The sequence below is a fragment of the Glycine max genome, chromosome 13, assembly GCF_000004515.6.
Source record: "Glycine max cultivar Williams 82 chromosome 13, Glycine_max_v4.0, whole genome shotgun sequence".
Lineage (NCBI taxonomy): Eukaryota > Viridiplantae > Streptophyta > Magnoliopsida > Fabales > Fabaceae > Glycine > Glycine max.
Window position 1 is genome coordinate 37,561,185 of NC_038249.2, and position 27,561 is coordinate 37,588,745.

Sequence of the window (27,561 nt, forward strand, 5' to 3'; positions counted from 1 at the left end):
AAACCGATTTCCGTGCCAGGATTCGGTTGATTAATCAGGACAAGAACAAATATAACACTCCAAAATACCGATTTGTGGTTCGATTTGTATCCTTTTCTTATCGATATCTTAATTAGGTTAATCCAGGCATAAAGAAATGATTTAGGAGTGAGAATAATGAGAATTGATTTGACTGTAGTTAAACTTTATTTAATAAAAATATAGATTGACTATTGGTAGGTAAAAAAGATTTTGCCTCAACCTAGATTTGACTAGAAGGAGTGTATCGGACTAACATTTTAAAAGTTTTTTTATAAATTTTTTTAGTATTTAATTAAATTTTTTAAATGATATAAATAACTCTTATGATATTTAATTATGAATTTTATAATTTTTTTAAGAAATACAACCAAATTTGATGGTATTTAATTATAATTTTTTATAACTTAAAAAGTCTTTTGATATTTAAAAATATATAAATTTCAATTGATGATTTTTTAAGATGAATTTCATGTAACTTTTTAATATAAAATATCTAATAAACAATCTCACAATCACTTTAAAATTCTGTTAGACATTTTTATTATTTTTTATATTGGTTATCAAACTCTTTTTTTCTCATCACATTAAATGTAATTTTTTCTTTCTTCAATACCTAACACAAAAAAATAAAATTTACTCAAATGAAAGAGGTAGTGCTCAAACCAAAAAAATAATATTTTTAAAATGTATGTGTCATATGTTTTTCCTATTCTTTTGGAATAAAATAATGTTAAATATATTCTTTCTTTTTTGTACTTTTCTATTTGTTTTTTAAATTGAATTAATGTTTATCTTATGTGTCAATGCTAATCATGATTTCCTTATACTAATTATACTCATCATCTATTCCATGGAATGATTTTGTGACTATCAGTAACCATCCAATAATTTTCCACCCTCATCACTCTCTTCTGCACAGGCTTATTATTACACCACATTTAAAATATGTCATTGGATTTATTATGTAATAATTGTAGTAATTGAAAAAAAATAGTGTATAATTTTAAATTTATTCAAATCCAAAAGCAAGAATGAAAAAATGTCATTACAAGAAGAATTAGTATAAGGGAATCTAAAGGTAGAATCAATTTAGCTATTAAAATATATAAAAAATTATATTGATTTTACTTTTTTTTATTCAAACCCCATCATTTTTATTACTTTTTTTTACTAACTCTTGTAATTTTAAATGTGTTTTTAAAATAGATTTATTTTAAATCTTATAAATCTATAAATTATTTTAATACAAATTCATTAAAATTCAAACTATTATAAAAAATTTATAAAAGAATCTAATAACTTATAAAGTTCCTATATAATCTTTAAAATCGAGAAGATTTTTTTTACTAAAATAATTTTTTAAAATCTTAATTGAATACATTCCCTTAAAATTAATTGTCTAAATTGACTGCTACTAGTCTACTATGCTTGTTTCACACACAAAAAAAAAAGTCTTAATCACAAGGGATCATTATTGGCACAAATCCCATTTACTACAGGTTCCTACTAAGGGATTTACACTTTTTATTTATTGAAAACACCCTTTTCACACAAACTTGATAACATAAACTTGATAATAAAATCGTGTTTTCATTATTTACCGTCGGAGTGAGAAAATATAAACTATCAAATCATGTTTTTATTATTTTTGGAAGGATGCAAAGAAAGAAAAAAAACAAGAGTGGTTGTGTTTCCATTATTTTTACATTTAACCAATAAGAAGAGCTAAAACAATGCTAGTTTTAACCGTAAAACCAGGCTGATATGCCCAACATAACCCAAAACCCGCAATCTATTTGGGCCGGTAAAACCCTAGATCCATTCGACCCAAACAAACATCATATCATTTAAGCAAAGGCTAACCCTAAATTGCGCTGTCTCTCGTCACTATCGGGAGAAGTAATCGAGCTTCAGCAATGGTGCGATCCCTCTTGTATCTTCTCTGTAGCATGCTTCGCTATTTTGCAGAATCTGAAATTTAGTTATCCATGCTTAATTTAAGCTATGTTCCAATCTTTTGCATTTATATAGAGTGTGAACGTTATGGATTTTGGGTAGTTTTAGTGGAAGGAAAAGTTCTTAGTTATGGTGGGATTTTGTTTCTTGTTGTTACTTCCATGAGTGCTCCTTTCAGTTACCCGTTATGTTTTTTTTTTTTTTGTGTTCTTAGTTTTTATGTGTTTGGTAGCTTCTAATGGAACGGTTTTAAATGAAGGCTCTGCATGCTTTGTTGCTATTCCTATGACCTGTGCATTTTTCCATGACATGATAAGTATTAACGTGCTTTTTGGTTCATATTCAAGGTGTACGTCAAGGCTCAGAAATCAAAAGCCTACTTCAAGAGATATCAAGTCAAGTTCAAGAGAAGAAGAGGTTTTCATTTTCTACTTTTTTCGTTTCGTCGTGTTGAATGTTGAATACGATGTTTATAATGGTGATTTTGTTATCTGCAGAGGGAAAAACCGATTACCGTGCCAGGATTCGGTTGATTAATCAGGACAAGAACAAATATAACACTCCGAAATACCGATTTGTGGTTCGCTTTGTATCCTTTTCTTATCGATATCTTAATTAGCTTAATTCAGGCATGAAGAAATGATTTGGGAGTGTGAATAATGAGAATTGATTTGACTGTAGTTAAACTTGATTTAATAAAATTGGCTATTGGTAGGTAAAAATGATTTTGCCTCAACCTAGATTCGACTAGAAGTGATAAAAGTAGTTTCTGCTTTGGTTTCAGTATAAAAAGCATCCAAAAATAAATCACTATCACTTTTCTTGAAAATCAATTTTAACCTAACTTCCATTGATTTAAAATCAATGTCGCAAACGTTCTTCTGAATAAACATTTTATGTAGTTTAAATTTGTTATGGCTCGTGCATAGCATATGAAGATTGAGAAGATGTTTTATCTGGCAATGCTTTTTCTGTGTGTGTAAACCTTGACCTGGTTACTAGAGCAACAAGGACATTGTTGCACAAATAATATCTGCTAGCATTGCCGGCGATTTAGTTCTTGCTACAGCATATTCACATGAGCTGCCACGATATGGTCTTGAAGTAGGACTTACAAATTATGCAGCAGGTGCTGTGTTCATGAGGAATTCCTTCCTCTCCCACCCTCGTCTCACTCAGTTTTTTTTAAACTCTTGTCTCATGTTTTAATATCTGTGTCCAGCTTATTGCACTGGTCTCCTGTTGGCCCGAAGAGTCCTCAAAACACTTGAAATGGATGAGGAGTATGAAGGAAATGTTGAGGTATTTATCAGTTTGCTTTGCTGTTTGTGCCAAAGTGCATTTTTTTTTCTCAGCATTGTAATTTAATTGGTTGTATATTTTATTTCAGGCTACTGGAGAGGATTATTCAGTGGAACCTGCCGAGAGCAGGAGGCCATTCCGTGCACTCCTTGATGTTGGTCTTGTTAGGACTACAACAGGAAATCGCGTCTTTGGTGCCCTTAAGGTAATCTCTAATACTGCAACTCTTGGTATGATTTTGTTTTAGTGGTGGTCAAATCTAATAATTGTGATGGTTTACAGGGAGCTCTGGATGGGGGTTTGGATATTCCTCACAGCGACAAGAGGTTTGCTGGGTTTGATAAGGAGAAGAAGGAGCTTGATGCTGAGGTTCATCGCAAATATGTTTTTGGTGGACATGTTGCTGCCTATATGAAGGCATGAGATAAGATTGTATATTGTACAAGTCTTCTTTATTATATAATGCTATATTTGGATTTTTCAGCCATTTGTTAGACAACCTATTTTTTTATTTTCTGCAGATCTTGGCAGAAGATGAACCAGAGAAATACCAGTCACACTTCAGCGAATACATCAAACGTGGGATAGAGGCTGATGGTATTGAGGCACTTTACAAGAAGGTTCATGCTGCCATCCGTGCTGATCCTACTCTCAGGAAATCTGATAAGGAGCCCCCGAAGGAGCACAAGAGGTAAAGTTGATTTTTTACTTGAACTGGAATACTAGATTCTGGAAATAGTGTAATGTATGCATCTATTTTCTCATTTGATTTCTGGCATTAATTTTTACCTGTTGCTGGCATGGATTTATTTTCAGGTATTTTTGTGCTATTTATCTTGGGTGTGATCATATATTTTTTTTTACTTTTAGAACTTTTGTATTGGTAACATAGCCTTAGTATTTACTGATTGGAGAATGTTCCTGAGAATATCTGGCTCTTTTGTAGGTACAACATGAAGAAGCTGACTTATGAGGAAAGGAAGGCTAAGTTGATTGCACGCGTGGCGGCTATCAACTCTGCTGCTGATAGTGATGAAGATGATGAGTGAAAGTTCATTGCAGATGCTGTCCCATAGCCTGCCCAAGTAGAAACTATCTTATTTTGTGTCCATGAATCATTTTCTTTAAAATCTATTTGCCTGTGCTGTTTATTTTCTTGGTCCAAATTTTTTTCTATATATGCTTTTGCCTTCCAGAAAAAATAAATTCTAGGTCCAAAATTTGTATACTTTTTGGAATTGAGTAGGTCTTATTTTTGGTCAGCTTTGTGTTAGCTTAAATTGATGTTTTACCTTATAAAATCAGTTTTTGTTAACCTGAGGTGTGATCGTAATTTGTGATTGTCTGGTATTTTCTCTAGTCTCAAGTATAAGAAGAAGAAAAAAATACATTTTTCTTTGTTTCAAATCTAAGATAATTTTAATTAATTTTATCTTATTTATTGTCGTTTTATATAAAATATTCTACATTTAATTGAGTTGTCAGTTTTAATGATTTTTTTTATCCTTATATTAAGTTCCAATAAAAAATATGCTGAAAAAATATTTTTTAATTAAAATTGATTTAATTAAAAGTGATTAATTATGATAGTGTGGTATGATTTTATTTTTCTTATATTTAAGATCAGAGGGAGGAACTAGTATGCATTGGTTGCTGTTATTAACTTCTGAGTTATTTAATTTATTGTCAGCATTTACCGATAGAAAAGTTAATTTCTCAAATTCGGTTTGGTGATTGAGGTCATGGTACTGAAATTAACTGTTGAATCAATGAGTACGAATCAAGATCTACATTAGATTTATTTACGTTAATATACCTTTTTTTATTTTCCTAACTATCTCCCTTTCCCAATTATATACAAAACTAATCTCCTTTACTGTTTACGTTTTGAATTCATTTTTTAAGGACCCGAATTAGCAACATGGTTCATAAAAAACCACAGGTGCAACCGTCGCAATTTAAGGTTCAATTAGTAATGTTTTGATCCACTTTTGCGGTACAGTTAAAGACAACATCTATATACAATATTTACATAGGTGCAACCGTCGCAATTTAAAAAAAGAAAATACAATTACTCATCAAATAAACCAAGAGAAACCAAACTAATCAAACGGCAAAATGCTTCTTTCTGGCTATTCACTACATTCCTACACCACATTGAAGCCATACGCAAATGTGAACCATCTAATCTCTATGTAATGATTTCGATTCATGAATGTGAATGCAGAAAATTTATATTTCCTTTATTTTCTTCCTCATTTACACTTGAAGAAACATGCTAAAGGAAGCACATGTAGAGCATGAAAAAAAGAGACAATGAGAACCTCAATTACGAAGTAACTCGATTGTGCTTGGGTTTATAGGTCATCAAAATTTACTGGAGAATTCTATTGTAGATCTTGATTGTAAAGGTCAATCACAAATCGTATGGTATGTGCACTTTTATAAGTTATCACAAAATAGTATTTTGAAACTCAGATCAGACTGATCGGTTTAATCAGAAATAAGACATGTATCCGTTCAATCAACACAATAGATCAAAAAGGCATTTAAACTCATTAAAATGATAAACTTGACATTAGCAGTCAAAACTGCTACAATCAGTCATTAGTCCAACGGATTTTTATCATGTTTGTCTCCATTGTCAAAGTCACTGCACCACTTTGACTTGAATATTGAAATCCACTGCTATCTAGTTTCTTGAAATTTGCTGCTGGAAACACTGTCCGATTTCAATTACATTTGAGAAATTAGGTATTTGGGATAATGAACAAAAAAATGTGGTGTACGTCTTGATCACAGGACCTGAATGCCCTCATTACTTACTACCATACCAGTTGACTAAATTTATTTATTGAATGTAAGAATCATGAATATATTATAGTAATTTTTTAAATAAATATTATATTCCTCGTGATTCAATAAGTGACTATTGACACATTGATTCATGACCAGATCAATCGCTAGCCTGATTTATAATGTCTCAGAATCCAACATTAATTTCTAAAAAATTGTCGTGTGTGACAGGTCTTTTAATTGTACAATAAGATAGTTTCTACTTGTACATTCACTCATCATCAACTAGGAACTATGCCTCAACAATAATTTGTACATTAATTTCTACAAAGACATAACAACTTTTTAACTCACATTTCATAAATCCACTTCAATTGTCACTGATACACTGTAACTACACACTCCAATTGAACTTTTCTCTTGGTAGTGCTACATAAATGAATTTACTCGATTTAACAACGGCAACGGCGCATACTAGTTACCATTTACCAGACAACTTATGATCAAACGTTAACAAAACCTGATTTTATACGAACATTACTTGGGTATAGTGAATCATAAAAATAAGGTAAAACATTAATTCAAGCTTAACACAAAATTGACCAAAAATAAGGCTCTCAACTCCAAAAAGTATCCAAATTTTGGACATAGAAAATAAACAGTACAGGCAAATAACATAGTTTCTACTTGTGCAGCTATGAGACAGCATCCGCAATGAACTTTCACTCATCATCTTCATCATTATCAGCAGCAGAGTTGATGGCTGCCACGCGTGCAACCAACTTAGCCTTCCTCTCCTCATAAGTCAGCTTCTTCATGTTGTACCTGCAGAAAGAGGCAGATACTCTAATGAACATTCACTAATCAGTAAATACTAAGGCTATGTTACCAATCCAAAAGTTCTAAAAGTCAAACAAAAATATATGGTCACACCCAAGATAAATAGCCACATAAATAGCTGAAAATAAATCCATGCCAGCAACAGGTCAAAAATTAATGCCAGAAATCAAATGAGAAAATAGATGCATACATTACTATTTCTAGAATCTAGTATTCCAGTTCAAGTAAAAAATCAACTTTACCTCTTGTGCTCCTTCGGGGGCTGCTTATCAGATTTCCTGAGAGTAGGATCAGCACGGATGGCAGCATGAACCTTCTTGTAAAGTGCCTCAATACCATCAGCCTCTATCCCACGTTTGATGTATTCGCTGAAGTGTGACTGGTATTTCTCTGGTTCATCTTCTGCCAAGATCTGCAGAAAATAAAAAAATAGGTTGTCTAACAAATGGCTGAAAAATCCAAATATAGCATTATATAATAAAGAAGACTTGTACAATATACAATCTTATCTCATGCCTTCATATAGGCAGCAACATGTCCACCAAAAACATATTTGCGATGAACCTCAGCATCAAGCTCCTTCTTCTCCTTATCAAACCCAGCAAACCTCTTGTCGCTGTGAGGAATATCCAAACCCCCATCCAGAGCTCCCTGTAAACCATCACAATTATTAGATTTGACCACCACTAAAACAAAATCATACCAAGAGTTGCAGTATTAGAGATTACCTTAAGGGCACCAAAGACGCGATTTCCTGTTGTAGTCCTAACAAGACCAACATCAAGGAGTGCACGGAATGGCCTCCTGCTCTCGGCAGGTTCCACTGAATAATCCTCTCCAGTAGCCTGAAATAAAATATACAACCAATTAAATTACAATGCTGAGAAAAAAAAATGCACTTTGGCACAAACAGCAAAGCAAACTGATAAATACCTCAACATTTCCTTCATACTCCTCATCCATTTCAAGTGTTTTGAGGACTCTTCGGGCCAACAGGAGACCAGTGCAATAAGCTGGACACAGATATTAAAACATGAGACAAGAGTTTAAAAAAAACTGAGTGAGACGAGGGTGGGAGAGGAAGGAATTCCTCATGAACACAGCACCTGCTGCATAATTTGTAAGTCCTACTTCAAGACCATATCGTGGCAGCTCATGTGAATATGCTGTAGCAAGAACTAAATCGCCGGCAATGCTAGCAGATATTATTTGTGCAACAATGTCCTTGTTGCTCTAGTAACCAGGTCAAGGTTTACACACACAGAAAAAGCATTGCCAGATAAAACATCTTCTCAATCTTCATATGCTATGCACGAGCCATAACAAGTTTAAACTACATAAAATGTTTATTCAGAAGAACATTTGCAACTTGGATTTTAAATCAATGGAAGTTAGGTTAAAATTGATTTTCAAGAAAAGTGATAGTGATTTATTTTTGGATGCTTTTTATACTGAAACCAAAGCAGAAGCTACTTTTATCACTTCTAGTCGAATCTAGGTTGAGGCAAAATCATTTTTACCTACCAATAGCCAATTTTATTAAATCAAGTTTAACTACAGTCAAATCAATTCTCATTATTCACACTCCCAAATCATTTCTTCATGCCTGAATTAAGCTAATTAAAATATCGATAAGAAAAGGATACAAAGCGAACCACAAATCGGTATTTCGGAGTGTTATATTTGTTCTTGTCCTGATTAATCAACCGAATCCTGGCACGGTAATCGGTTTTTCCCTCTGCAGATAACAAAATCACCATTATAAACATCGTATTCAACATTCAACACGACGAAACGAAAAAAGTAGAAAATGAAAACCTCTTCTTCTCTTGAACTTGACTTGATATCTCTTGAAGTAGGCTTTTGATTTCTGAGCCTTGACGTACACCTTGAATATGAACCAAAAAGCACGTTAATACTTATCATGTCATGGAAAAATGCACAGGTCATAGGAATAGCAACAAAGCATGCAGAGCCTTCATTTAAAACCGATCCATTAGAAGCTACCAAACACATAAAAACTAAGAACACAAAAAAAAAAAAAAAACATAACGGGTAACTGAAAGGAGCACTCATGGAAGTAACAACAAGAAACAAAATCCCACCATAACTAAGAACTTTTCCTTCCACTAAAACTACCCAAAATCCATAACGTTCACATTCTATATAAATGCAAAAGATTGGAACATAGCTTAAACTAAGCATGGATAACTAAATTTCAGATTCTGCAAAATAACGAAGCATGCTACGGAGAAGATACAAGAGGATCCGAAACTCACCATTGCTGCTGGATCTCTTCCCCCGAAACTGACGAAAGAGAGTAAGAGCGATTTAGGGTTAGCCTTGCTGATATGATATATGATGTTTGCTTGGGTGGATCGGAATGGATTGGATTTAGGGTTTTATTGGCCCAAATAGATTGTGGGTTTTGGGCTATATTGGGCTTATCAGCTAGGTTTTATTAAAACCCTAACGTTGTTTTGGCTATTCTTTTTCTTATTTGATAAATGTAAGAATAATGGAAACACAATCACTATTGTTTTTTTTTTCATCCTTCAAAAAATAATAGAAACATAATTTCATATTTTATTTTTTCATACTTTCTCAGTCAACAATAAAAATATGATTTCATTGTCTAACTATATAAGGGAATCAGATTTATCTGAAAAAAGTATTTTGGAAAAAAAAAGTATAAATCCCTTAATAGGAACCTATAGCAAAATGGGATTTGGGCCCATAGTTATCCCTTTGTGAACAATTTGTGAATAAGACTGCTTTTTTGTGAAACAAGCAGTAGACAAGTAGAGTCAAATAGACAATTAATTTGAAGGGAATGTATTGAATTAAGATTTAAAAAAATTAATATAAAAAAATCTTGTAGATTTTAAAGAATATGTAAAAATGTTGTGTATGAATGTTATGATTTATCATATATATTTTTACAAGATTTTTATGATAGTTTGAATTTTAATGGATTTATATCAAAAGAATTTAAAGAATTTGAAAATAGATTTATAAAATTTTAAAAAAAATTTGTTTTATAAACAAATTCAAGATTATTGTAGTTAGTGGAAAAATAATAAAAAATGATGAGATTTGAATAAAAATAAATAAAACCAATATAATTTTTTTAATCTTTTAATAGCTAAATTGATTATAGTTTTAGGTTCTCTTATACTAATGCTTCTTGTATTAACATTTTTATCATTTTTTGCTTTTGAATCTGAACAATAAATTTAAAATTATATACTGGTTTTTTGATTTTTTTTTTTCAATCACTACAATTATTACATAATAAATAAAACTAATGATGTGTTAAAATGTGGTGCAATGATAAGTCTATACTAAAAGAGAGTAATGAAAGTGAAAAATTTGTTGGATGGTTTATTGAGTCATGAAAAGGATAAAATTAAAAAAGAAAATATTGTGTTTGATATTAAAGAAGGAACAAGGTACATGTGATAGGAAAAAACAAAATATGATAATCAATAAAAAAAAATCTAACAAAATCTCAAAGATTATTATAAGATTGTTTGATAGATATTTTATACTAAAAAATCACATAAAATCAATCAAAATTTATATTTTTTAATATAAAAAATCAAAAGACTTTTTTTTAAGTTATAATTTTTTTTAATTAAATATCATTAAATTTTATTATATTTCTTTAAAAATTCCAACAATTCTTAATTAAATACCCTAAAATTTATTTATATAATTTAAAAATTCGGATTAAATACTACCAAAAAAAATTATAAAAAAAACTTTTAAAATCCCAGTTCAATACTCACCCTTTAGTTTTCTTTTTTACTCCAAACGTTCCAATTTCAAATTTGTGCGTCAAGCCCTAGAAAATTGACCAAATTGCAAGTACACACACGCACGCCAAATAAGTATTGGTCAAATCAAACATTTTAGTCCCTCACTCCTTTCAACTCGCTCCCATTTATTTACACACTCCTTCTTCAAACCCCAACGATTCCATTACCTAGTCTTTTTCAAACTGGTCAAGCATTCCAAACCCAGACACAAAACATCAAATTTCACGAACCTTCCCTTCAATATAATATCCCTAGTTTCAAACCAAACCAAAGTCTCAACCTCAACAAAACCTCCTTCATAAGGGAGTTTCAAAACCTCTTCCAAACCAAAATCCACACAAAGTTTCCACTTTTCAAATCCTCCTTCATAGGGGTGTTTCGGAATCTCTTCCAAACCTAACAAAATCCACACACACGCACAAAAAGTTTCAAATTTTTTCCTTGAGAAGGGAAAATGCAAGATACACTTGAGCAACAAACCGAAGAAAGTTCACAACTTTCACCAAAGGTGCCCTTTTCCGGGCACAGGGTGGGTGATTTGAGTTATGGGCAGCACAAAGGTAGGTACTTGGCCGTGGTTCCCCGGTCCAGACCGGCCTGCACGTGCTCGAACTGGCCTGATTCGGTTCGGTGCGCGCGTCACGGGTACATGGAGCCAGGGGAGAAGAAGAGGCGCGTGGCGAGCAAAGAGATCCTGAGAAGAGCACTAACACCGCCACCAAAACGTTTGGCCCTTAGATGGTTGAATTTCAGACCAACCCCAAGTAGACTCTCCAACATGTCCATGGCCTAATTTTCTTCTTTTTCTTTTTCCCCCCCTTTTTTTTCTTGGGATGTTTGTACAATCGAGTTTGACAATCCAATGAAATTAGATTATTCCATATTCCTTATCAAGCTTCAGTCTTTTTTTATTGGGTGATCTAGTTTCAGATCCTTGTCTCTTGAAAGATGAAAAATTGGGTACATAAAAAGAAAAACTGATGATGCTTGAGTTGGTTAGATAAAAACTTAAAAGTAGTGATTTTTATGTGTGTATTATTCCTTTGTCTGATGATAGTGATAACAACTGTTTGCTGTCTGTCTCATAACAACCGTTTTTAGAGGATGTGATTTTTGAATTCTTCACGAAGGTCGGATTTGTTCTTTATTCTTAGCTTAATCTTGTGATTTCTAAACAAGATAAGATTGAGAAAAGGGTGGGAGATGGGAATCTTTAGATTACTGGCACCATCTTGTAGCAATTTCACTTGAATCAGCATTAAGGTTAATAGGCCTCATATGACAGAAAGACAAGACAATACATAACACAGGATCTGAGTGACAAATGGTAGATATCTAAGATAGTGACATTTGTATGTGCATTATACATTTATGGAATCTTAGATGATTTGTAAGGTGTGTATTGGAGTGCAGGTGAATTTAGACATAGCATATGCTTAGATTTTAGCTTTTGCTAGTCACTGACTGTCTTACAACATGCCATATGCTTAAATTTTAGTTCTTGCTAATCACTGTGCCCTACAACAACATACCATATGTTGAAGAGTTGGTAACAAAAGAAACAAAAATGCTTTTAGGCACTTTGTTTGGTTGGAGGGGGGGAAATGGAAAGAGAGAAGATAAAGAAAAAATGAAGGTGAAAATGATGAAAAAAGGAATATATTTTAAGAGTTGTTTAATACGAAGAAATTTGAAAAAATGGAAAGCAAAAAATGATTTTCTTAAAAGTTTCAAATGGAAGTGCTGGTAGATTTTTATTTTTATTATTAGTAGATAAATGTTTTATATATTAAATGAATTTTTAAAATATATTTTGTTGTATTTTACTTGTATTTATAAATACACATACATTATACCTTCTAATTACTACTTTATTAAGTTTGTGCAATATTTCGTGTTAATATAGAGTAATAATCCGTCAGAAGTTTCTGTAAAAAAATTCTGTCAGGAAAAGTGCTCACATTGATTGAATACTTAATAAAACCTCATACAAAATTGTCTTGAATACTCGTATGAAGCCAAAAAAATATAGGCCTGTAATTTATTTATTTATTTCAATGAATAGCATCCCTTGTTTCTCGTTTTGAAGTGAGCATTTTCATTCTAGAAACCGTCAACCTCTTTTATTGTTCAAGATATGATATCATGGAGAGAATTTCATATTTAGTTAACTTCCAACTACAGAGAAGACTACAATTGAGATGATCCAATCAGAGAGTAATTACAGTAATAAGAACACTAAATCAAGGAGTAATTAAAGAAATAAGGATACCAAATAAAAAATAAAGTTGCACATAATCAACTCCTAATTACATAATTAATTTTAAAAAATAAGTAAAGAACCCATGATTGTTGCCAATATAATTATGTTTTTTCTTGATTTTTTCTTTTAATTATTAATAATTATGTTTTACACTCTTCTCTTTAAAATGGCATTTTTAGTTAATTACAATCAACATCCACTCTTTTTCAACATTACTTTTAACTCATGTGTTAACTCTTCAAACTTTCGTTGGTAAATTTAATAAGAAAAAAAAATCATTTATGAAAAAAAAACAAAAGAAAAAAAAATATTTAAATAATAACATAAAGAATTCTGTAGACAATTATTTTAATACTTAATTACATATAATTTTTTTTATTTAATTGAGCTTTAAATATTGATTTGATTTGTTGAAATTATGTAAATTATTTTACACATATGTATTTTTGGACAACTATTTTAAGGTGAAATAATTGCCAAGTTAAAAGGATTGAGGGCATTTTAGGTAAAAAAAAATTATGTGTTCTTAATATAATAGTTTCAAACTAATTTTTCTTAAGTCTAAAACATCAAAAAATGACTAGTGAACTAAAAAATCAAGAAGTTTTTTTATTAGGTTAAAAAAATAGGAGTACTCATTGTAATAAAAGCAAACTTTAAAAATGTATTTTTTATTTTAGATGATCTAATTCAGAAATAATGTAAGCTAGTTCTTTAAATCATCAACATGTGGTTGGACCGTACAACTTTTTCTTTTCTTTTAAGGACCGTAATTCATCAAATGTTGGGCTAATGCATTTAATTTTTTTATATTACATATTTCAATAGGTATTTTATAATGTAGTTTATGTAACGCATTTGAATTTAATAAAAAAATGACTTGTTATATCTTTTTATCTTGTTTACCAAACTTGTTGTTGATTGGCTCATGTGGTTGACGTTGACCCATCTCCATGGAGCCGGCACCCAATGGCTTCTTAGTTGGCAGCTAGACCGCTTCAAAATTTCTCCATTATTATTCCAGCATCGGCATTTAGTGGATACTACTACTATAGTAGTAGTGTGTATGGAAGAAATAGTCGTTAGAATAACTTTTATGCTAAACACCACAAATTGCTTCTACTTTGAATATTTCTTTTCCAATATCTACACACCAGCCTCTTTATTTTAATAAATACCCAATTCATCTACTAAAAGAAATAGTAGTAGTTACCTAATTTTTTTATTTAAAAAAAAAACCAAATAATTGTCAAAGGTATAGACGTTTTAATTCTTTATCTATTTTTACTTAATATTTTTAAGCACTAATTTAGATTGCTAATGATGTTTTAGAGATTAAATTGATCTTTTAATGACTAATTGTGCGTTGAAAATTACAATATCAAATAACTAAGTGTCGTATATTTGTAACTTTATGGAACTATTTGATAAGTAGCTTTTCTCAGCTGGGTTAGACGATTAGATCGATTTATAAATTAATATAAAAGTAATACTATTTGATGATTTAATTTTAAAGACTATATATTTTTGTAATTTCATTTCTTGTCATTTTAGAGATTAAATTGATGCATTGATGCATTGATCTTATCAAAAAAATATTATTAAATCAATATTTCTGGAGTTAAAAATGCTTCTCTCTCTTATTTTTTTTCTTAGGGCTCACAGTATCCTTCATACAACTATAGATATCCTCCGTATGGATTAATCCTACTTCAGCTATTAAAATTACTTTGCAATAAGGTGATTGAAAAAAGAAAATGTGAATCCCATTAAAAATAATGATTAGTGTGATTGTTGATGAAGATTAATTATGGAGAAAACATTGAATTTAATTACTTCGATAACGAGAGTACATCAACCAACAATACATTATAAAATGGATCTGTTTTAAAAAGGAAAAGTCTGCACTCTGCAGAACTATCCTATTAGCATCGATTGGTTCACTTGGTTGTGGTGGAATCATCAACAGGATGCCAGTGTCTGTTGAAAAACCACATGGAATCAGCTGTAACAGCATATTCATCTTCATTTCGGTGCCAGCTATAATGAGCATGTGTTCTGTTCTTTATTTCCAAAATTGCATGCCCGAAACTTGCTTCTCTGTATGCAGAATACTCAGGTTGTGGATTTGTCATGCTGCAGTGGAAAGAAAAAAAATACAAATCAGTAATCAAATTAAACTTGTTATAGAAAAGACATTAGACAAGGCATTATTAATATAAGGAAGAAATTTTTTATAGAGCTTACTTCCTTGCTAAGCCTTCAATGTTCCCTCCATCACCAATGTTTATGTATACAGGAGCTGACTGGTCCTTCGAAGGCCCGCATCGACCATTCGTAATGTTGTATCCAATGTTGGAGATTCGTTCCTGATATGAGGTGCATATAATTATAAATTATCATGTATGGTGAGATTCTTTATATTTAAGATGATTTATAATTAATTGACAATGTAAAAAATTTATTGCATTGTTGTGGTTTTATCATTCTCCCCAGCAATGTTAGAGATTCATGACACCTAATGAAATGGAGCACTTACACTTCGTTCATAGGCATGGACGTGACCAGCAAACACAACATCAACCTTATACTTCACAAACCAAGGCTCAAACATTACCCTCATGGTTTCACCTTCCATGTAATGATAGCTGTAACTATTATACCATGGAGAGTGCACAAGAACAATCAACCAAGGGGTCTTGGTTCTATCAACCTTTGGTAGCTCTGCCTCAAGCCATTCATATTGGGGAGTATATTTGCCTGAACAAGGAAAATGATGTTTAGTGCAAAAAAGGTGTATATATGAAACATATAAGGAGGCGATTCAGCTTTAAATTATGAACAATAATCTTTTCAGCAAAACTTTAAGATTATAAGGTAATCTCAAGAGAAAGGGGTGTATCCAATATTACCATAAGCTGAATATGAAGCCAAAACTATGATGTGTGCAGAAGCTATCTTGATAGAATACCAAAAGGGTTCAGTACTTCCCGATGCTTGGTAAGGAACGTGATAACGGTGGCGGAAAGGCTTGAAAGGTTCTGTTTCATCCTGAAAAGTATCATGAATTTCGCTCTTCAGAATTTACTTCTGTACTAAAATTTGCATTTAGTAGAAGAAGCATGAGTCATAATTTCTACTTTGAGGAATTACATTGTGAATAAAATCAAACTCATACAAATAATCCAAACAAATAACTCTCTAAGGTCAGCCTGGTGGTAGGGATTTAGGTAGTTGCATGAAGTCTTAGGTTCTAACCTTATCGCAGTCCATTGTATATCAAAAAACTAATCTCAACAAAATCAAGTGGACAACTTACAATTTCAGGAGCATAGTCAAGTTCATGGTTCCCTGTAGTCCATATCCAAGGTTGATAAGCAGTACTTCTTTCTACGAATCTTCCCCATGTATCCCACCTAACATTGTCATGATTTGGGTAATTATCTGCATAAGAGAGGTCTCCAACATACAACACAGCTTGCCCTTTGTGAGGGTTTGATTCATAGTGAGCAAGGGTCTTGTTTGAATCAAAAGTTTGACCCAGATCACCTGCAAAGAAAGCCCCATCATCCAAAATTAATTTTGGCAAGCTTAAACCTCAATGCCAATGGTACTGGGTTTACAAAAAGTAAGTGTAAAGCAAAAAAAATCATTGTAGTTTTGCAAGAATATAAACTTGCCAATGAGACCAAATGTATAAGGCGTATCAGGGTGAACTTCAGGAGGGGTCACAAACCAAAATTGCCTGGTAGTATGCCCAATTCCAACCTCATAATAATATTTTGTGTTAAACTGCCAAAATGAAAAACTTGAGTTAACAATCGTACTAATGTGTGATAAAATAAAATACACAAGACTTGGGTGTTGTTCCACAGGTACTAACTAATGATATTTTCCAATAAAAATTGTGTACTAAAAGCACCTAACTTTTGTCTTAAAAATACTACATGATTAATTGGTTAATTTGAGTCAATTCAATGAGCAAATACTTCTCTTTGTTTTCCTGCATTAGAAGAACCATTAGTATGCAGTAATTAATGACCTCTTACCTCTAAATCTCTAAGGGTGCAGTGATGAATAAAACCAGAAGAATAATTGAAGTATCTATAGGTGAAATGATTTCCCTTGGCCACCCTCTTGTGCGGGCAGTCATCACTCCAGTAATGCACTAGACTCTTTCCTGGTTCGTCCAGAGTCACCCATGACACGATCATGGCCCTTCCCACTTGGTCACCTAGTGTTATATGAACCTACAAAACAAAGACCAAAACATGTTAATTTGTCACCAATTAAAGGCATTAATTAATGTCGTGTAATGGTCGATCTCACATAGACTACTCTACTGATATAACCATAATAAATTATACCATATAATAATGCATACATAAAAGGAGATGTCACACCCAAATTCTAAGATGTTTATAGGAGGAAAAAGAGGTACCTGCTGAGGAGCATTATAGCCTGAAGGGGAAACAAATACATCACTATGAAGCGGCATGTCCTCAGTCTTCTCAACCTTTCTGATGAAAGTGCTTGTCTTGCCTCCATGGCAAACCACAGCCACATTCGGAAGAAGGAGCAAAACCAATGCCACAGATATTGTAGCAAAACAAGAGCAACTCTTTGCACCCTCCATACGTGGATTTCTAATCTTCAAGAGATGTTGAAGTGTTCAACACTCTGTTCTTCTCAGTATATTTATAGCACAATAATAGACGGTTGCAAGGCTTGGATAAGTGGTAAAGAGTTTCTAATCTAAGGACTCGCGCCACTTTCTCTATGGAAAAAAGCATTCCTGTAATCCCCCTAATATTTTTTATCTATCTATTAAAATATAAAAGATTGGAGAGAACCAATTGATAAGATTATGCATATGATGCAATGCACAACACGAGATAACAAAGAATCCGTAGTAAAAGATAAAAAGATTATCTAAAATTTAAATTTAGGTTTAAACATGTTACTATGGAGAATAAATCTCTATAAACATGACTTCATTTAATCTTATTCTTTAGTCTTTTTATTTGTTTTAGTCTTCGTAAATTTAATTTATTTTTAAATTATTCTTATATTTACTTAATGGTGACCTATCGTACATTTATTTAACGTTAATCATTCAAAGAAAACATATAATGTAACATGTCTCATGTATGTCATGTTATTATTAAATAATCATAAAAAATATTTTTAAAATATAAAAATTAAAACTAATATTTTTCAAAAAATTAAAGTAAGATGAAATTATACTTATAATAATTAAAAACATATTTTATCATAGAACTTAAATTATTTTTCAGTAAATCTCACATATATCAACTCAAAAGATATGAATAAATTAGTTCATAGTTTATTCCTACTAAAACACACATTTTCAAATATTTTCAAATCTATTGCATTTTTTTTTTTGGTTTTAGTGTGCGTATTTGATAAGATGATTTAGTATCATTTTATTCAACTCTCTTTTTTATATTATTATTTATTAAATATTTTGATAAAAATATATATGTCAAATAAGAAAATGGCATTTCTTTTATAAACAGAGAAATTTTGTTTACACAAAACAAACCAAATAGATGAAAAACATTATGTCAAAGAACCAAAATTTGCATCATTCTAGCAGTTGCACCATATGAAATAAGAATAACAGGAGCAGCACTATCAACCCCCTTTGTTCAATTCAAAGACCAGCACAAGGAACCAAACTCATTTTTCTCACCAAAAAATAATTGCAAAGCATGGCTATATCAATATCGAACCAAAAGATTAAACCAGTACCACGAAAAGAGCATCATAGTGGCACCGTTGCTTTCCCCAAAACAAAATGTCTTTCAATTTGGTGAATGAAGTCTTTAGTAGATGATTACGAGTACTGAAAGTAGAGGATCCAATCTATTATCTCTGATTATTTTAGAGAAAAAAATAAAGCATCAAGCATGTAAATTGAAGTTTTGCATCAAATAAATTAAAATAACTCCTAATAGTAATCAGTAGCAGTAAAAATAAATTGTATTTTCGTGCTAAATTAATCAATAATATTAATTATTAAAGGCTTGAATCCTACAGTCATCATTTTGAAAAGAAATTTACTTAATCATTATTTTCAATTTGAACTACAAAGGTAGTGTCACGACTCATGACTATTCCGTTAGAAAGAAATAATAAATTACAATAACCATTAAAGATTTGACATTAGAGTTAGATCATATGATTTGACAATTTTTGGTGTATATATGATTTGATTTATGCAAATAGGGTACATGGGTAATGCTCCTCCTTTGAAATTTTTTTAAAGTACATTGTCAGCGGTGGAGATTAAAAGTTCATGAATGGAATGTCAACAGCAGTACACAATATAAAAATATTATAATCCTCTAAAAAATATTATAATTATTTAGTTAAATGGAAGCAAAAGTTATTCAAATCATCATTAGTTCATTACAAATGATTAAAAAAAGTTATTCAAATTTAATATACTCAAAAGGCAATCATACCTAACCAGTTTTTGAAGACCAATTATGCCTTAAGTTCTCAAAAAGATATTTAAATTATACTAAAAAAGACCAATTATACCTAAAATATGTTAAGATTAAGTGTGGGTACGTGTATGTGTTTTTTTTTATTAAATGTGACAAAATTGTTAAAAAAAATATTACTTTTACTCAGTTTTTAAAAAGTTGAGCTGGTTTAATGGTTATGGTAAGATAAGATATATTATATGAATTAAATAAGAATAAAATATGATATTTTTTATATTGTTTAATGTTTAATATGTAATAAATAATTTATTAAATAATACATGATATTTTATTTTATATTTGACTATATTAAGATGATAGTTCAAAGATTAATAGGGTAGAATAAAAAAATATTATTGATATAATAAGATGTTTTTTTGGCTCAAAATTGATCTGCAAATGCTCCTAATGTTCTTGGACATGTGTTAATCCGTAAGAAATTACAAAGAAAAAATAATAATAAAAAATAGTTCATGCCTTGTCAAGAATTCTTTGCAACAAGAGGAAGTGAATATCATATCTTTTTCTGTTTATAGTTTCCTGATTGCTAACCCAGATAATTTATTTTTTGTTAACAAATGTTAATTATTAATACTTTGTTAGTAAAATGAATCGAATTCAAGTTTTTTTTTTCTCTTTTTCTTTTATCGTCATACTAATCTTATAAACTAAAGCTATGTACATTATATGAACATAAAGCAAATGGACCGAATCATTTAATACAACAGGATAAACATGATACCAAGGTAAACCCATGACCCTAACCTATCTAGTTATTTAGTTATGAGTATACATGCATGATTAGTGGTTTTTTTATATGTTATGCAATGATATAATACTCTTCTAGCATTATAACATTCTTCTAAAATTATGCTATTCTTTTCTAACACCTTATACTTTTGTGAGCGTAGTTGAACATTAATCCTTCAAAAAAGACAAAAACTTTTCTTCTTGGTCTCCAGAACGAGCTTATCGTAAATTCATCATTCTATCAACTTGTTTTATTTATCAATTCATGCGAATAAATAGAGGATCAAATGATCAATGACGAAGATGTGATTAACAGATAGCAATAGCAAAAGTGAAAGGCCAACATGCTGTAGGCCACCAGCCACATGATTACACAAATCTAAATAAATCCAGTTCTTCAATATGACCTGGATTAAGATACAACATTTGTCTGTGTTCATGAATCAGCCAGGTCCACACATCGCATGCAATATATCAGTGCACTCTAGCCGGCGTAGCCGCACATGAACTGAGGATTCCCCACTAATGCTACACCTATGGGCTATGAGTCACACATCAAATATCTTCACTATTCGTATAGAGAAATTACCATTATTTATGGGAAGTCATCCATCCAGCTGTATGGGGAAACAAAAGAATTCACATCTTTTCTCATGTTCATGTTTCAAACATGACTTGTTTGATGGTCTGAATCTCATCTCGATAATTTCTTTTTATTGATAAATATCAATTATTAATTTTTTATTGACAAAAATTTTAACACATAAGATTATAATTATTGGAAGGCAAGTTTGGACATAAATTATTTACTCATTAAATTTAATTACATTATGTGTACTGTTTACTGGAAAGTTGATGTTACCTAACATACATGAATTTCCGCGGGATGCAACGTATATATAATTAGCTTTTTCACATTCCGCATCAAAAATCTATGTCCATATCAAGGACAAAATTTGATTTAGCAAAGTCATTTTTCTCCCACTGCTTCTGGTCATATCTCCACTCGTTACTCCTGATGAACATAAGAAAGATTATAAAAATGTCTTTACGAAATTTATTAAATACGCTCATATAATAATTATTAATTTATCATATACCTCAGGAGGATGAACATATGTGGTGGATTTCACCTCTGAAGGCACCATAGACTGAGAGTTTCTTGCTTCTGATTTTTCATTTGAAAATCTAATGATCACAAAAGCCTACGTTAGAACCAATACAAAATTTTGAAACATGAATAATCATGCAAGAGAAGCTGGAAATGTTTTATTGTTTTAGACTGCTAAAATTAAAATTAATCAGCCTCGGCATTCCCTGAACAAGCATTGACAGAATCAGGTGAATTTGCTAATTAACAGTAATACAAAATCTCCCCCCCTTCCCTTCCTCCAGAAAAAAAAAACAAGAATAAATTAAAATATTCTCAAAACAATATAATGTTAGAGCCATCTTATGTATTTCCAAAGAGAACAATGTGCAGCAGGCAGGTTTAGCTTTTCATTATGCAAAATTTCTACTAGAGGGAAACTTCTATATAGAATTTATCTCTCAAAAGTCAAAAGCAAACGGAAAAGACAAAATGAAACGTAAAGGCCAATCTTAATTTCATCCAAATTTGCAACAGAATCAAATGGAAATTCAAGAAGCATAGTATGGTCACCCAATCTTAATTTCATCCAACTATGAAGTTATTAATGTTCAAATTCTAATATGTGTTTCAAAATAAATCCAGATAGACATACGTGGAAAGTATGGTCACCCAAATAAGCTCAATGGTATCCACCCAGAGGAGTCTTTGTTCAACCGGTATCACACCATAAGTAATGAGATGGGCAAATGGCCATAGCTTCCATCCGGCCTGTGTACAAAAATACAAGAAATCATTAAAATTGAAACTAGCCACTTGCATTCCAGGTCTAAGCCAAATAAATAAACTGGACACCTACTGATGCTTGTCAGACACAAGTCAGTGTGGTACACAGCACAAAAATGATGTGTCCATGCGCTAATTTGTTCTCAAAGAAAAAGAATTATTTCAATGAAATAAATATGAAAAGCCAGAAGGCTCTCTTACCGTCAACATGGGGAAAAACGTTGCCTTCAATTCATTTAAAATACTCATAGGAGGATCAAGACGCAGTAATGCAACAACAGTATAATATATGCTGTTCCAAAGTGCAGACCATGCAGTTTGATCGAAGGCAACTTTGGCAGGTACTACCCACCATTCTTTGTAAGGAAATAGCTCCTAGTTAAATAAAAAGCTGCTCAGTACATCAACACAGAAATTTCAAGAACCAAATGGAACAAGAAAAAGAAAATTAGCATTACACTCTACCTCGCAAAACTGATAATAGAAATGAGAAAGAGAACCATGAAGAGTAAAACCAACAAGCCCTGATCTGAACATCCGCGCACGGTCAAACTCAAACAGAGGTTTTCCTTCAACGCACTGCAAAACCAGGAGTAGTTAAACCACAATGCATTATAACCCTTGTTTTTTTCACTAAATTGAAGTAAAACTGTGCATGCATGAATTACACAGAAATTCACCTGCGCAATCCAGTCCCCTAAGGAGTAAACAATCCCACTAATCATCATCTTGGCAAGAACAGGATTTGTCTTAAGAGCTTCCTCGTAAGCAGACCAGTTATGCTGAGGTGCATATCTTAGTATCTCATATAGCGTCCATCCCTGTATGGTATTGAAAATCACAAACCATAGCAAATAAAGTAAACCTCAAGTCCTCAACTCTCTACAAAATAAATAATTAAACAAATTTCAACCCGAGTATTGAGTTCTGTCTTGTTTGGATAAAATTGTTCATAAACACATATAGGATAAGAAAATAAAAAGATAAAATGAATTGAGCTTATCCAAAAAGCTAAAATCAACTAATGCACTTAAATTTCATACATGCTCCCTCATCTAAATTTTCTAAAAGTTGAGGTGCATAAATTGATTATAGCTTATGGAAAAAACAGATTTTATTTTCTTATTTCCTTCACCTATAAGTACTCGCAGAGGAATCTATCCAAACAGAGCCTTAATCTAAAAGACAAAACTTAGATACAATTCAAAAGATATTGTTTGTGTTGTTCTCCAATCAGAACTGAATTACCTATTAACTATATAGTACAGACAACATAATAAACATTCTCACTAAGTTTCCCCTTGATAATCTGCATAATCCTTTCATACAAATCTTTATTACGTGGATGACTGAAATAAAACTTCAACTCTGATCGGAGAATAGCACAAACAGTGCCTATATAACTGTAAGTAAGTTTTGTCAGTAAAAAGTTAAAAAAAAACCATTAACTATGTTTTCTGAGAATAATACAAATTCAATTGAAGATAAGATAAGCATTGATCTTCGTTGAGCGTTTTGACTTACGTGCCAGTAATCACTATCAATGGTGAGAAGTTTGGTGACGGCGAAAGTGCCAGCTGCGAGCACAATCGTAGCATTGATAGTTCTATCAATTAGCTTCTCCATGTCCACGCTCTCACTCCCGATCAGAGACGAAGACGACGGCGAAGACGAAGAAGAAAACCCTTCCAACGACAGCAAACCCTCGTTCGCGCCGAATCGGCTCACCTGCGTCGCCAATTCGCCGTCTCCACCTTCCATCTCGACGCGGCTCACCACGACGCCCTCCTGCTGGTCGGTAATGTCCTCGCTCTGCACCGATATCACGTCGAACTCCTCCGACGCCGAGTTCACCGCCACCGCGCGTTTGTTTCCGGAGAGAATGAGGTTGTGCGAAAGTCTCGGGAAGTTGCGCGCGGCGCTGGCGACGGATTTCGCGGCGTGAAGAGGAGCTCTCGGCTTGGGAATCGACGGCAGGAAGGTGCGGGGAGCGACGGTGCTGGGGACCGACGCCATCGGCGCGCGAGGCCAAGTTACGAGTTGCGAGTCAACGACGCTGCGTATGCTACTCCGAGTTATGGAGGTGTGAAACGCGCGCGGTTGTTGTCGTTTGCGTGTGGGTAATTTGGCGTGCTTTGGAGACAACGCGAGAAGAGGGTGTTGTTGGAGTATTAAGGGGAATCAATCAATATGAGGTACGTAAGTTGGTTCTAGTGACACAGAGGACGTAGATGGTGTCTACATGAAAGACGTGGATCCATTCGATATCACAAAATGCAAAATTAAATTAAATAAAGCCCGCAGATATCTTTTTCTATAAAATAAATATATTTGTAGGAAGAAAGTAAGGAAAACGTTTTTGCAGTTGCCATAAATATTTTTTTTGTTGATAAAAACAATGATTCGGGCATATTTATATTTTAACTGTATAAATTTTCATTTAAAAAAAACGTATATCTATAAATAATATTATGTGCATACGTGCATTGCAAATGTACTTTTTTTATACAGATGAAACATAAAAATATTTTTAAAAATACTCGTTTAGTTTAATCAATAGAATATAATTTTAATGATAAATTGTGAATATTTTTCTATATATAAAGTTAGTTAAAAGTAGATATTTGTCTCCATCATCTTAGTTTTTGCTTTGCCTTGTATTCATACTACACCCAAAAAAAACATTAATTAAAAGTAAAAAAACAAATTATTTAAAAAACAATGACTATTTACATAATAAATTTAATTCTATGTGCTATGTTATAAGACATGCTTTTCCAAAAACTTATTCATAACTTTTTTTTATCAATTTCATCACAATACTTATTTTATTATTTTATCTGTACAAATCGAATGCATAAACTAAAATTTTATGATAACTTAAACAATTGAGTGAGATATTTTGGTGTTTTTCTCTTTATTATTTTTTTTATTAATTGTGATAAATGGTTTATACAATAAATTTATTAAAAAATATAATTTCTCATATTATAAATAATAAAAAATTACGATTTGCATTTGCCATCAGTGTATGATTGGATTATAGCGCACTTAAATCCTTTTTTTATTATAAGAATGTGTAAACTTTTGAAGATCTAAACTTATATTTTTTCTTAGTTACAAAATCTATCTTCATATTTTGTCTATTACACTAAATCAATCTCTTTATTTTTTAATTTATTATTTGAGTTTTCTTATATTTCAAAATATATTATTTTAGTTTCTTATATTGATTTTTAAACTATTTTTACATAAAACTTATATTAATATTATATTTTACACTAAATATTCAAATGAACACTTGATAATAAAAAAGTATATGTGTTATGTCGAAGCTCTGGAACTAAGATAGAGTATTTTAAAATATAAAAAGACTTAAATAATGAATTAAATAACAAAAAGATCGATTTAATGTAATAGACAAAATAAGAGAATAAATTTTACAATTAAACCATATTTTTTTATCTTTTGTCTGGGTAGTACAGTAGAATCTCGATAATTAGAATCTCCCTCCTCTAGTCCAATGAGGACTTACTTGTGCGGATTAAATAAGAACCAAATCATAGTCTAGGAACGATATTTGAATCTTGCATTCCATCATTTGAATTTTGCACCTCATTATATCTCAAAATTTAAAAAAAATATAAATTTAAATTCTAAAATGAGTTTTTTTGAAATATAATAGAAAGTACAATATTTAATAGTAGGAGTGTAAAAAATAAATGCGTCCAGGACGTATTGTTCATGGGCCACAAACAACAGAGAGTCAGTGACTCGTCCAGGTCCACAAGCTTGAGCCTACGTGTTCATGTGGAGTGCAATCGAAGCATCTTGCTTGGTGCTTAATATATACATGAGGAAGCACAACCAAACAAATGATGATGTTTCTATCATGGATAATGGGATAACTGGTTTCAAGTTTTAACACATTTTGTTGACCAACTTTAATACAAGCCATTCAAAATGTTTAAGGTTGTAGATAAATGTGCAATAGATACTTTTGTTTGGTAATTAAAAATAAAATAACTATTTAAACATAATTGCTAGTTGCTAGTTGCTAGTTGTAGTTTTCACCCATAAATTGTGATCCAAAGGAAAAGTGGAGGACTACAGTTTTCATACAGCAACAGATATTCATGTTGAACCACTCATTCCAATTAATAGCATATTTGAGAGCGCATATGATCTCAAAAGTTGCACTGAAAAGTGATAGGCCATTTTGTATGAAATTTTTTTTTTCTTATGATATTCTTTCTAGTTTATTAGACAAAGATTATTTTCACTCGGGATATTATGATTATTGTTTACCCAAAGGATTTTTATGGACGATGAAAATCAAATATAGAATTCTTTTTTAAATAAATTGTTTTCATTTTTTATAATGTGAGTGTATGATGCCTAATTAGTATGATAATCCATTAGATAATTTGTTAAAATTAATTTATTGTTAAAAATGTGTTTGACTAGAAGAATAAAAATTATAATTGTTGCATTGAGATGAAATTTTTTCAAACTAATTAAGTTTGACTTTATTTTTTTAAAATAAAAGTTTTAAATATAAATAATTTTATTTAAATTTTAATTTCATTAACTTGAGATTACAAAATTAAGGTTATTCTATAAATCAAATATAAGTCATAAGGTTGATATGATATAAAACTCTGTTATGTTCACATGTAAAATAATGATTTATTTAATTGAATAATTCATGTTTAATTTTCTTAATGTAAAATCTTTTTAAACTAATGTCAATCAAACATTGCAAACATAATTAATTTTTAATCCAATAAATTAAAAAATACTTTTTCACATCTGACTTAGAATTAAAAGAAATTCTAAATCAAATATGTAAATGCTTAACAAAACACAGAAATAAAGTATTGCCTTATTAGTATGCACTATGCACAACAATTCTTACGTTAATTTAATATTTACATGCACTCTTATATATAAAAGAATAATGGTATGTTAAAATAATAATAAATTTCATACTAAAAATTATTTTCATATCATTTTAAGCTCATAGATGGATATTACCTTTTCAATCTGGCTTATCTAAGAGTATCATATTACGTCATCCATATGACTTGTTGCATAACTTCTAGCCGTCTCCTACACAAGTAATTAAATCCAAAATGTAATCTTACAATTTTTGTTAAGGGTTAAAAGAAAATGAGATAATATTTCCTCTTAAATCACCAAACTTGGGAGAACTAAAAACTTTGTTACATCGGATTTATTTAGTAAAAATATTTAATAAGCTAATTAAAATTAAGAGTTAATTAAAAGGTAAAACCTATTTTTTAGTTGAAAGATCAAGGTATTAAGCTAGTTTATTAAAATGACATATTTAGTTTTTGAACTATTTGAGTACATTGATATAAAAGGATATGATTATATATATTTTTCATATATTTTTGT

At 31.2% G+C, this 27,561-nt stretch overlaps 4 protein-coding genes across 4 annotated transcripts; 1 reads left to right on the plus strand and 3 right to left on the minus strand.

Annotated features, from left to right (window-relative positions):
- The first annotated feature begins 1,829 nt into the window (after positions 1-1,829).
- Positions 1,830-4,594, plus strand: LOC100785668 (60S ribosomal protein L5). The gene is made up of 9 exons (XM_003543210.5): positions 1,830-1,940; positions 2,325-2,394; positions 2,475-2,566; positions 2,980-3,106; positions 3,200-3,279; positions 3,368-3,484; positions 3,562-3,696; positions 3,801-3,970; positions 4,226-4,594. Exons 1-9 carry the CDS (start codon positions 1,938-1,940, stop codon positions 4,326-4,328), a joined length of 897 nt encoding a protein of 298 aa, XP_003543258.1. The 5' UTR covers positions 1,830-1,937; the 3' UTR covers positions 4,329-4,594.
- A 2,079-nt stretch (positions 4,595-6,673) lies between these two features.
- Positions 6,674-9,317, minus strand: LOC100786189 (60S ribosomal protein L5). The gene is made up of 9 exons (XM_006594727.4): positions 9,195-9,317; positions 8,734-8,803; positions 8,562-8,653; positions 8,022-8,148; positions 7,849-7,928; positions 7,644-7,760; positions 7,432-7,566; positions 7,158-7,327; positions 6,674-6,900 (listed from the first exon to the last, which is right to left on the minus strand). Exons 1-9 carry the CDS (start codon positions 9,195-9,197, stop codon positions 6,798-6,800), a joined length of 897 nt encoding a protein of 298 aa, XP_006594790.1. The 5' UTR covers positions 9,198-9,317; the 3' UTR covers positions 6,674-6,797.
- Positions 9,318-14,814: 5,497 nt separating this feature from the next.
- LOC102665364 (purple acid phosphatase 2) lies at positions 14,815-17,895 on the minus strand. The gene is made up of 8 exons (XM_006594728.4): positions 17,441-17,895; positions 17,049-17,249; positions 16,680-16,791; positions 16,319-16,548; positions 15,912-16,050; positions 15,539-15,759; positions 15,247-15,368; positions 14,815-15,135 (listed from the first exon to the last, which is right to left on the minus strand). The coding sequence occupies exons 1-8, from the start codon at positions 17,633-17,635 to the stop codon at positions 14,940-14,942; spliced, it is 1,416 nt and encodes a 471-aa protein (XP_006594791.1). The 5' UTR covers positions 17,636-17,895; the 3' UTR covers positions 14,815-14,939.
- A 3,159-nt stretch (positions 17,896-21,054) lies between these two features.
- Positions 21,055-24,421, minus strand: LOC100786706 (uncharacterized). Its single transcript, XM_003543212.5, has 7 exons — positions 23,665-24,421; positions 22,821-22,961; positions 22,606-22,719; positions 22,342-22,515; positions 22,010-22,125; positions 21,365-21,452; positions 21,055-21,279 (listed from the first exon to the last, which is right to left on the minus strand). The coding sequence occupies exons 1-7, from the start codon at positions 24,154-24,156 to the stop codon at positions 21,274-21,276; spliced, it is 1,131 nt and encodes a 376-aa protein (XP_003543260.1). The 5' UTR covers positions 24,157-24,421; the 3' UTR covers positions 21,055-21,273.
- Between the last annotated feature and the right edge of the window lie 3,140 nt (positions 24,422-27,561).

What these genes read in the sequence shown, in the direction of transcription:
- LOC102665364 (XM_006594728.4), bottom strand. Translation starts at nt 17,635, where the DNA reads ATGGAGGGTGCAAAGAGTTGCTCTTGTTTTGCTACAATATCTGTGGCA. An exon ending in GCACCCTTAGAGATTTAGAG is followed by an intron (nt 16,792 to 17,048) that starts GTAAGAGGTCAT and finishes TCATTTTGGCAG; the next exon opens with TTTAACACAAAATATTATTA. An exon ending in TTGACTATGCTCCTGAAATT is followed by an intron (nt 16,051 to 16,318) that starts GTAAGTTGTCCA and finishes GATACTTTTCAG; the next exon opens with GATGAAACAGAACCTTTCAA.
- LOC100786189 (XM_006594727.4), bottom strand. An exon ending in AGTATGAAGGAAATGTTGAG is followed by an intron (nt 7,761 to 7,848) that starts GTATTTATCAGT and finishes ATTTTATTTCAG; the next exon opens with GCTACTGGAGAGGATTATTC. An exon ending in GCGTCTTTGGTGCCCTTAAG is followed by an intron (nt 7,567 to 7,643) that starts GTAATCTCTAAT and finishes GATGGTTTACAG; the next exon opens with GGAGCTCTGGATGGGGGTTT.
- LOC100785668 (XM_003543210.5), top strand. An exon ending in ACTTACAAATTATGCAGCAG is followed by an intron (nt 3,107 to 3,199) that starts GTGCTGTGTTCA and finishes ATCTGTGTCCAG; the next exon opens with CTTATTGCACTGGTCTCCTG. An exon ending in CCCCCGAAGGAGCACAAGAG is followed by an intron (nt 3,971 to 4,225) that starts GTAAAGTTGATT and finishes GCTCTTTTGTAG; the next exon opens with GTACAACATGAAGAAGCTGA.
- LOC100786706 (XM_003543212.5), bottom strand. Translation starts at nt 24,156, where the DNA reads ATGGCGTCGGTCCCCAGCACCGTCGCTCCCCGCACCTTCCTGCCGTCG. An exon ending in CGTTTTTCCCCATGTTGACG is followed by an intron (nt 22,126 to 22,341) that starts GTAAGAGAGCCT and finishes TTTTGTACACAG; the next exon opens with GCCGGATGGAAGCTATGGCC. An exon ending in TGGGTGACCATACTTTCCAC is followed by an intron (nt 21,453 to 22,009) that starts GTATGTCTATCT and finishes TGTGATCATTAG; the next exon opens with ATTTTCAAATGAAAAATCAG.